Here is an 11,329-nt window from a genome sequence, read left to right as displayed (position 1 = left end):
GCTAATTTAGAGAGCATGGTGAAAAAAATTTGGAGGATGGAGTCATGTGTAGAAGTTGACGCAAGTGAGGAAAGTTCTCTGATCGCCAATCACTTCGGAGTGGCCAGAAACGATTCTTTTACATATGACTTAAGCAGCTCACGACTTCCGGTCTTTGACCAAGTATCCTCTGGGTAGCCTAAGAACATCCGTTTGAAGGCGAGCTAAAGTGAGAAGGCGCAATATTACCTACTCAGGGTTGTGCGCTGGGTTTGGGACTCGCCACGTACCCCCAATGAAAGGAAGCAACAAGCCTCGGATGAGAGATCCCCCTTTTGATGACGACCATGGCAAACGAAATAAGGACTACGATATCAGAGCATGCACCTGGAATGTCCGGTCCCTTAATTGGAAAGGTGCCGCTGCCTAGCTGGTTGATGTCCTCGTGAAAATAAAGGCTGACATCACCGCCGTCCAAGAAATGCGATGGACGGGACAAGGACAGAGACGAGTAGGTCCTTGTGGCATTTACTACGGTGGCCATATAAAGGAGCGCAAGTTTGGTGTGGGATTCGTGGTGTGAGAGAGACTACGTCGCCGAGTACTATCATTCACTCCGGTGAATGAACGTCTAGCCACATCCGCATCAAAGCGAGGTTCTTCAACATATCGCTGCTTTCGACAGCACGAAAAGGAGCTGCCTTTATGCCGCGATGTCTGAATTTGGTATCCCTGCAAAACTAATACGGCTGTGTAAACTGACGTTGAGCAACACGAAAAGATCCGTCAGGATCGGGAAGGACCACTCCGAGCCGTTCGATACCAAACGAGGTTTCAGACAAGGCGACTCCCTATCGTGCGACTTCTTTAATCTGCTGCTGGAGAAAATTACTCGTGCTGTAGAACTTAATCGAGCAGGTACAATCTTTTATAAGAGTGAACAGCTGCTGGCGTATGCCTATGATATTGATATCATCGGCCTCAACACCCGCGCCGTTAGTTCTGCTTTCTCCAGGCTGGACAAGGATCATCAAACAAACAGTCGTCGCACTCACGACTTGGCTCTCACGTCACTGTTGACAGTCATAACTTTGAAGTTGTAGATAATTTCGACTATTTAGGAACCAGTATTAACACGACCAACAATGTCAGCCTGGAAATCCAACGCAGGATTGCTCTTGCCAACAGGTGCTACTTCGGACTGAGTAGGCAATTGAAAAGTAAAGTCCTCTCTCCACGAACAAAAACCAAACTCTATAAGTCACTCATAATTCCCCTTCTGCTATATGGTGCAGAGGCTTGGACGATGACCGCTGTGTCGACGTTACGAGTTTCCGAGAGAAAGGTTCTGCGAAAGATTTATGGTTCTTTGCGCATTGGCCACGGCGAATATCACATTCGATGGAACGATGAGCTGTACGAGATATACGACGACATTGACATAGTTCAGCGAATTAAAAGACAGCAGCTACGCTGGCCAGGTCATGTTGTCCGGACGGACGAAAACACACCAGCTCTGAAAGTGCTCGACGCAGTACCCGCCGGGGGAAGCAGAGAAAGAGGAAGACCTCCACTCCGTTGGAAGGACCAAGTGGAGAAGGACCTGGATTCGCTTGGAATATCCAATTGGCGCCACGTAGCGGAAAGAAGAAACGACTGGCGCGCTGTTGTTAACTCGGCTATAATCGCGTAAGCGGTGTCTACGAAAATGAAATTGTATATATGTAATTTCCTCTCCAAAAAGCTGGTCATTTATCGGAACCTCCAAAATCAGACAACTATAGCATATAGCTGTCATGCAAACTGATCGATCGAACTCAAGACCTTGCAAGCAAAACATTTTTATTTCCCGACATATCTTCTCGAAATTCGACAAGGATTATTGGCATCGTTACAATAATCAATGAAATAGTTCAGAGCGGACAACTGTATCATATAGCTTTCATACAAAGTGAACGACTGATTTCAAGCTCTTGTATGGAAACTTTTGTATTTCTTCTATCGTCACAAAATTTGGCTCAGATTACTATCTGAGGCATCGCTATAATTTCCGTACATTTTACTCAGATCGGCCCACTGTGAATAGTATTATACTATGTAGTTTCGGTGCAGTCGACGTTAATGGTTTTTTTCTTTAATAATTTTTAGCAACTTTTTTTTTTGAAATTTCGTACAAATGTCATATCAAAATAATCATTAGCGTATAGTATCTTTCTGAAGTACATAAAGTGCTTTCGCCGATTTTTCAGATGAGTGAAATTATTTAGCGAAGAAGTTCCATTAGATTTTGTGTGCGGAATCAAATTACTGGTGCCGAAGCATGCTAAATGTTGGAATAAGTCTTCAGTGATAATTGTTGCTCGCGAGCAAGTCTTGTTGATTGGTACAAATCATTCAAAGAGGGTCGAAAACGGCCATCAACTTCAACTGATGATCAACACGTCAATAAAAAATAGGAATTGGTGCTTGAGAATTGACTTGACTATTAAAAGACGGAGATTTTATTGACATAGTTTGAATATCGGAAAGATCCATTTTGAAAGATCATTTCGACCTAAAACAAGTAAAAGCACGATTGATTCCAAAATCACTAAATTTTTTCGAAAAACAGCGTCGCGTTAACGTCTGTAAAACAATGCTTTCCAACCATTAGGATGTCATGAAACGAATTATTACAGGCGATGAGTCTTGCATCTATATTTATGACTCGGAAACAGACGCTCCATCGGCCTAATATCATGGCAAAGTTGAGCCGAAAGCGAAAAAACCATGTCAAAGCAGGTCGAAAATTTGGTTATGATGACGGTTTTCTTGGGTTATGGAGAAGTGATGCACTTCGAATTCCTTCCGACCCGCAATGTCAATGTCAATGAATATTATTTGAGTGTTATGCGTCGTTTGCGCGAATCTATTCGTAAAACGAGGCCGGAATTATAAGTTTACAACTCTTAGTTTTTGCGCCGCGATAATGCATCGTCGCATACTGCATTGATTCTTCGGGAGTTTTTCGCCACATTTTCTGCCAATATCGTGTCGCAACCCCCGCATTAGCCGGATTTAGCTATGTACGAGTGACTTCTGGCTATTCAGCAAACTCAAACGAACGCTCCGGGGAAATTGTTTTGAGTAAATTGAAGACCTTTAAATGTGAATCACTACGCGCATTGAAGGTTATTCCGGTAATTGACTTTAACAACTGTTTCGAGGATTGGAAAAAACGTTGCCACACGGGTATTGGGGCCAAGGTAGATTACTTTGAGTGGGACGACATAGATTTTGAAGAATAAAGTAATAATTTTAAAGTTATGAATAAAGTCTTACTAATTTTTGCTCATATACATATCATATACATATATATGTGACCTGGTCTACGGAAAGGGGGCTTAGGTGTCAAAAAATCAATTTTGACTTTTTAGTTGATTCGGATGGAAGATGAGATGCTTTTTCACGTGATAGAATCCAAAAAGTCATAACTTGTTTGAAAGTTCCCTAAAAATGTAGAGAAAGAAGAGTTAAAATACGAAAAAATATAATTTTTTTGTAATGAACAAAATACATTGAATTATAAGCTATAAAGACATGATTATACATACACTAGAAAAACGTATTATGGGCCAAAAATAATAATGCTGAGTAGTTTATGTATTTTTCTTTGTTGTCGTTTTCCTTGAGATATTTTTACGTGTTGATCCTGAGGAAGATGGAGAGAGATGGACCTGGTTCCTCGTCTGGTTTGAGAACATCTTCACTAGTTTTTGCCTTCCGTTTCTTCGATGGCAAATCTTTCGGCAATGGAGCCACAATATCTACTTTAGATATATCCGAAACTAAGCTGCGAAGATTATGGTAGATGTACCACTGACGTTCCAAAAATAAACCGGCTGGTTGTATAACTTTCGGCATTTCAGGATCGATAGGTTTTAACAGAAGCTTAAAGGACTGCACTTCTTCACTGCCTGCGAATTTCTTTGTTTTTACACAACCTGTAGAGATTATGAAATGACGGAGTTGCGTTACTCCAACAAGTGACTTGTACAGTAGTTTAAAATAGCTGTCCCATTCATAACAGATGACTTTTTCAGGCGATACAGCTTTATTATAATCCCCAGGTGATGACGTCTCGGCACACTGCAGTAAATCTGCATACGTGTCGTTGTTACTGACAGCATACTTTCTTTTGAAAATACCGAAGTAACGATCAGGCGCGAACTTAGTGTGCCCTTTAAGTAAAAAATTGAATAAAATAGTTTTGTTAAGACCCCGATCCAAACGCCATTGCAGATATGATAGCCCAACACAATTGTCACAGAAAAGAACGAGTGTTCCAATGTCTTTATAGGAGGTTTACAGGTGATAATGCAGGATGCTCACAACACAGTTCGGTCAGTTACCAACGTCATCTTTTTCGTCTAGCATGTAATTGTACTGTAAAAAAAAAAAAATTATAAGTGAGATCCTGTAAAGGCGAGCAATTTGAGTTCTTATGATTCAGTTTGAAATTCTAACCTGAACTTTTTGTTATACTCTCGCAACAATGTTGCTAAGGAGAGTATTATAGTTTTGTTCACATAACGGTTGTTTGTAAGTCCTAAAACTAAAATAGTCAGATATAGGGTTATATATACCAAAGTGATCAGGGCGACGAGTAGAGTCGAAATCCGGATGTCTGTCTGTCCGTCCGTCCGTGCAAGCTGTAACTTGAGTAAAAATTGAGATATCATGATGAAACTTGGTACTCGTATTCCTTGGCTCCATAAGAAGGTTAAGTTCGAAGATGGGCAAAATCGGCCCACTGCCACGCCCACAAAATGGCGGAAACCGAAAACCTATAAAGTGTCATAACTAAGCCATAAATAAAGATATTAAAGTGAAGTTTGGCACAAAGGATCGCATTAGGGAGGGGCATATTTGGACGTAATTTTTTTGGAAAAGTGGGCGTGGCCCCGCCCCCTACTAAGTTTTTGTACATATCTCGGAAACTACTATAGCTATGTCAACCAAACTCTATAAAGTCGTTTCCTTCAGGCATTTCCATATACAGTTCAAAAATGGAAGAAATCGGATAATAACCACGCCCACCTCCCATACAAAGGTTATGTTGAAAAGCACGAAAAGTGCGTTAACCGACTAACAAAAAACGTCAGAAACACTAAATTTAACGGAAGAAATGGCAGAAGGAAGCTGCACCCAGGCTTTTTTTATTGAAAATGGGCGGGGCGACGCCCACTTATGGACCAAAAACCATATCTCAGAAACTACTAGACCGATTTCAATGAAATTCGGTATATAATATTTTCTTAACACCCTGATGACATGTACGAAATATGGGTGAAATCGGTTCACAACCACGCCTTCTTCCAACATAACGCTATTTTGAATTCCATCTGATGCCTTCTCTGTATAATATATATATACATTAGGAACCAATGATGATAGCGGAATAAAACTTTACAAAAATACGGTATTTGAAAAATATGTAAATGACGGATAATGAAATCTCGATTATCACTTTATCATGCGAGAGTACAAAATGTTCGGTGACACCCGAACTTAGCCCTTCCTTACTTGTTTTTCGTCTGTAATTCCGAAGACTCCGCACCTCTTGGTTGCTTTGAAGTATGCTGTACCAGGTTGTTGTGGACTGCCAGGGTAGTGAACGGTTTGAGCAAAATCAAATGACAGAACGACTGCTGTAGGGTCAGTATTTCTACACCAACTTTGATAATATTCTTGTTGATTTCGGGCTCGGTGGAGGTGATCAAGAAATTGATTAAGCTTCTGTTCGCGTTCAATGTCAGTAACACCTTTGGCTTGCGCAATCGATATTGCGTTTCCTATTAAAAGAAAAAATACTGAATTTAATCTCAACGTTTGATACAACTATAAAATGAGCAAATAATGAGCTACTTACCACGGCAGACATCGCAGAGATCATCCGCTGGTTTCATAACTGTAACGTAGGGTATGTATTTGGACCATATCCGTCGAAAACTGCGATTACTCATCTTCAATTCGTCATCACTGAGTGAAGAAATGTATTTTCGATAAATCGAGGACTTCGTCTCGCTGGATGGCAGTTTCATTATCCGAAAATCACTAAATCAAGTTTATTTTTCGACATCTCTCGATCAATTTCCGTGGTATCAGTGTATGACATTTATTATTAAAACAATCTTTTGACAGAAATTTTGTTACCAGCTCCTCCACCTTTACTTCACCAAGAGACAGGCCAACCTTAACAAAAGTTTGTTCGGTATCATCTTCTGCCTGAGAAACACATACTTCGTCTTCATCGTAATCGCTCTCTTCATTGTTTTCATCATTGTCCGTATGAAAAACAAATGAATGAATGAAATATTGTCCGTATACGGCACTGAACTCATGTTTCATTTCATGCGAAATGCAAAGACGATAATCAACAGAAACACTTACACAAATGTGATAACCGAACGTCCGGAAAGAGAGACGAATGAAAACAAGACAACAGCAGCTGCGCGGTATTAGAGTAAACGTCACTTCTTCAGTGTTACTTTTTTAAATGTTCCACACTAGCAACTTACACGATGAACTACAATAATATTCCGACCAAAAACAACACTTACTGGACGTCCTTGAAGACTCTGGAAAGGAGAACAATTAATGAGATAACGAGAAACTGACGAAACGAGTTGTCTATTTTTAACAGCTGTTTCCGAGAAAACTAGTTTTCGCACGTTAGCTCCCTTTTCGTAGACCAGGTCACATGTTTCTTTCTCTTGTTAGTCGATTTGGATCTCAATATGTGAATCTTTGATATTCGAAGTAGCTATAGGAACAAAATAGTAAAAATATTAAAGGATTATCTTTAGTTAAGTCTCCGCCCCTTGATTTTATAGACCTCTATGTTTCACTACACTTCATTTAAATATACTTATACCTCTATTATTTACATTACCTTCAGTTAAGTATGGATAACTCAATCGATGAGGAAAACATTTTGCAAATATTTGAAATAATACATCCTCAAATTAAAAAGGACTCACTACTGGATGTGCTACACAAATGTTCGCGAGAAACGGATAAGCAAACTGATAAGTATGAATCGTAAATTTTGTAAAATTTTGCGTTTATATTTTTATTTTAGTTGTGAGCGCGCTTTCGTGGCAACCAGCTGTATTCTCCGAGAGTTGCAAGCAGATGGTATAACCGATATTTAAAACACCACTTGAAGATGCCTTTTAAATACGTTTACAATATAATTATAAATATTCAAGAAATTGTCAATGGTGTAAATAAATCGCATTTCTTGTATATTTCGATGCATGCACTTCGAATTTTATTTATTCAAAATTTTTCGCATAATTTCAGTGGATCAAAAATTTTATTTTACCTAATTAACTTTGGTTTGCGCTTAAACTCTACATCACACTATAAAATACTTAATAAATTTTAAATAGTCCTCCAAGCGCTGCTCTTCAACTACGTCCAGCAGCAGCGATACACATGCGCTATACTCCAAAATGGCCTGCAGCAGCTCTAGCGATTCCATGTTGGCGCCAAACATCACTTACGAATTGTCAGTTTGAAAATGCACAATGGCATTGTTTATACATTGCGCAATATCACAATACATATGTGTGCATCCGCGCGCTCCAGCTGTTTTGATTGGACTACTTATTGTAATTGTTTAGTGAGGAGGAAAACACTAGTTGTTCGAAGTGTACGACAAGATTGCACAGTTAAAAGCGGTTGACCTTTGGCTGCTTTCACGCATGCGCCTTCATTTCATTGCATGTCTGAAAGGTTGCTGACCAACTACATACAAATATTGCAATGCATGTGCCTAAAAAGATCTGCTTTTGCACTTACCCACATATATAAATACATACATATGTACGTCTACTATATATGTACTTTGTAGAAAATATGTTTACTTCTGGTTCGTTTTTTATTATGCTGTTATTTATCATGTGAGGTCAAATAGTACTGTGCAAATTACGTCAACTCCGTTTAACGGAGTTTGTAAAATTTAATAATTTTAGTCATCGATACGCAATTAAGTGCACAGTTTCTTCAGTTTTAAAAATGTCGTTAATTTTTTAAACAATCTTATTAAAAAATAAAAAAAAAACGTTAACTACGGTATAATACCCTTCACAGATGTATTACTTGTAGTATAAAAGGGTGTAAAAGATCTTTACACTTTACACAATGTTTTGTATAATAATAAGGCCAAATTTCGGGAAGATACCTCAAAATGTATCACCAGAAGTGCATATGTAAAAGTTAACCGAAATTGGTGATTTTCATAAATGAGCAGCTTCTTGGTGAGAAAAAAAATGTTTGCAAAATTTCAGATTGTTTTCTCAAAAGTTGAGAAGATTTTTCGTTTATATACATGGGCATGGAGGATGGAGTCATGTGTAGAAGTTCACGCAAGTAAGGAAAGTTCTCTGATCGCCATTCACTTGGGAGTGGCCAGAAACGATTCTTTTACATATGACTCAAGCAGCTCACTACTTCCGGTCTTTGACCAAGTATCCTCTGGGTAGCCTAAGAACATCCGTTCGAAGGCGACCTAAAGTGAGAAGGCGAAACATCCCCATAGGGTTGTGCGATGGGTTTGAGACCCGCCACGTAAAAAGCTCACCCCAATGAAAAACTACCAACAGCCTCGGATGAGAAACCCCCTTTTGATGACGACCACGAAATGGGAACTACGATATCAGGGCATGCACCTGGAATGTCCGGACCCTTAATTGGGAAAGTGCCGCTGCCTAGCTGGTTGATGTTCTCGTGAAAATAAAGGCTGACATCACCGCCGTCCAAGAAATGCGATGGACGGGACAAGGACAGGGACTAGTCGGTCCTTATGGCATTTAATACAGTGGCCATATAAAGGAGCGCAAGTTTGGTGCGGGATTCGTGGTGGGAGAGAGACTCCGTCGTCGAGTACTATTATTCACTCCGGTGAATGAACGTCTATCCACAATCCGCATCAAAGCGAAGTTCTTCAACATATAGCTGATTTTCGCCCACGCCCGGACGGAAGAGAAGGACGATGTGACCAAAGATGTCTTTTATGAGTGCTTGGAGCGCACTTATGAGAGCTGCCCCTGCCACGATGTAAGAATCGTGCTTGGCGACTTTAACGCCAGGGTAGGTAAAGAAGGTATCTTTGGCACTACGGTCGGTAAATTCAGCTTCCACGACGAAACATCCCCAAATGGGTTGAGGCTGATCGACTTCGCCGGGGCCCGAAATATGGTTATCTGTAGTACTAGATTCCAGCATAAAAAGATTCATCAATCTACCTGGCTGTCTCCGGATCGAAAAACTACCAACCAGATCGATCATGCTGTGATAGACGGTAGACACGTCTCCAGTGTTTTAGATGTGCGTGCGCTCCGAGGTCCTAACATCGACTCGGACTACTATCTTGATGCAGCTAAGATTCGCACCCGCCTCTGCGCAGCTAAAAACGCACGCCACCAAACACAAGGAAGGTTCGACGTCGAGAAGCTGCAATCACAACAGACAGCCGAACGATTTTCTACTCGGCTTGCACTCCTGCTCTCTGAGAGCACTCCTCAACAACTCTGTATAAGGGAACTGTGAGACGGCATTTCAAACTCCTTACGTACAGCTGCAACCGAAACCATTGGTTTTCGGAAAGTACAAAAGAACAGCTGGTACGACGAGGAGTGCCGTGTCGCAGCGGAGAGAAAACAGACTGCCTACCTCGCAACATTGCGATCGACCACTACACGTGAGGGATGGGATAGATACCGAGAGTTGAAGAGGGAAGCGAGACGCATTTGTAGACAGAAAAAGAAAGAGGCCGAAATGCGTGAGTACAAAGAGCTTGATAAGCTGGCCGACAGGGGTAATGCTCGAAAATTCTACAAAAAAATGCGGCGGTTTACAGAAGGTTTCAAGACCGGAGCATACTCTTGTAGAACCCCCAAAGGTGATCTAGTCACTGATGCCCAGAGCATACCTACTTAAATTATGGAGGGAACACTTCTCCAGCCTGCTGAATGGCAGTGAACGCACAACACCAGGATAAGGAGAACCCGATTCCCCAATCGATGACGATGGAGCAGACGTTCCATTACCCGACCATGAAGAAGTTCGAATAACAATTGCCCGCCTACAGAACAACAAAGCGGCAGTGGCCGACGGATTGCCGGCCGAGCTATTCTAACACGGCGGTGAAGAACTGATAAGGAGCATGCATCAGCTTCTTTGTAAAATATGGTCGGACGAAAGCATGCCCAACGATTGGAATTTAAGTGTGCTATGCCCAATCCATAAAAAGGAGACAGCACAATCTGCGCCAACTACCGTGGGATTAGCCTCCTCAACATCGCATATAAGGTTCTATCGAGCGTATTGTGTGAAAGATTGAAGCCCACCGTCAACAAACTGATTGAGATATGAAACTTCCCCTCCACAGGGTGATGCGTTGGATTTGGAACTCGCCACGTAAAAAACGCCCCCAATGAAAAGGAGGCTGTTGTTAACTCGACAATAACCGCGTAAGCGGTTTCTACGCCAGTAAAGAAGAAGAAGAGATATGAAACAAAACAGTTTTTTGGGGGTTGTTACATAAGTGTACCTTACATTTTGAGCATTTGGATTTCGGAATAGCGGTTTGACAAAGTCTGCACCTTCCTTTTCCTCCCCATTCTAACCAATGATCCTTTCGATCGAGAGGCATGGATTTTGGCGGTTCAGAAATGTACGATCGCTTTGATGATGACGTATATGAAACGTCTGGCATTGAAGATGATGCTGGAGACGCTGTCTGAATTGTCGAAGCAATTGCTGATGGACGATCTCTTTTCCGCTGATTGATTTGTGTAATATTAGACGAGTGTTGGAACTCGTTTTCAATACTCAGATGGAAATCTAACAATGTCAATGGCTTTGTATTTCTATCTTAACAGCATCCAACTATTTACTACTGCTATGTTAAGGCACCGGTATACGGTTCTCATAAACCAATTTTTTGAGCGGTGGTTGATTTTATATGGCTCTGACAACATATCAGCCAGGCCTACGCCTCCCATGTGCTTGTTATAAGACTCAACAATAGCTGATCTAGGTATGTTTGAGTGCTTCTTTTTTTTTCTACAGCTTCAAAAAATAAGTATAATACAATGCCTGATGAAATTTCTAGTCGAAGAGAGGAACAAGTTCCTTCTCCTATATAAAGAGCAATGTCGAATACGATTTCTGACACTTGTAAACATTTTTTAAAACCCCATGTATTGGTTTCATTGGAAGGTATTGTTTTAGAATGTTGGGCCCTTTATATTTAATCATTTCTTCATCAATGCTTTGATGTTCTTCCTGGTCTATTTTG

The 11,329-nt window shown here is 40.8% G+C and overlaps 1 protein-coding gene across 1 annotated transcript; it reads left to right on the top strand.

Moving 5' to 3' along the window:
- Positions 1 to 6,925: 6,925 nt before the first annotated feature.
- Positions 6,926 to 7,277, top strand: LOC120775634. Its single transcript, XM_040105888.1, has 2 exons — positions 6,926 to 7,053; positions 7,103 to 7,277. Exons 1-2 carry the CDS (start codon positions 6,926 to 6,928, stop codon positions 7,173 to 7,175), a joined length of 201 nt encoding a protein of 66 aa, XP_039961822.1. The 3' UTR covers positions 7,176 to 7,277.
- Positions 7,278 to 11,329: the final 4,052 nt, after the last annotated feature.

This window comes from Bactrocera tryoni, chromosome 4, assembly GCF_016617805.1.
Source record: "Bactrocera tryoni isolate S06 chromosome 4, CSIRO_BtryS06_freeze2, whole genome shotgun sequence".
Classification (NCBI taxonomy): Eukaryota; Metazoa; Arthropoda; class Insecta; order Diptera; family Tephritidae; genus Bactrocera; species Bactrocera tryoni.
The sequence above is the reverse complement of the archived record's forward strand: the minus strand, read 5'-3'. Positions and strand labels throughout refer to the sequence as shown.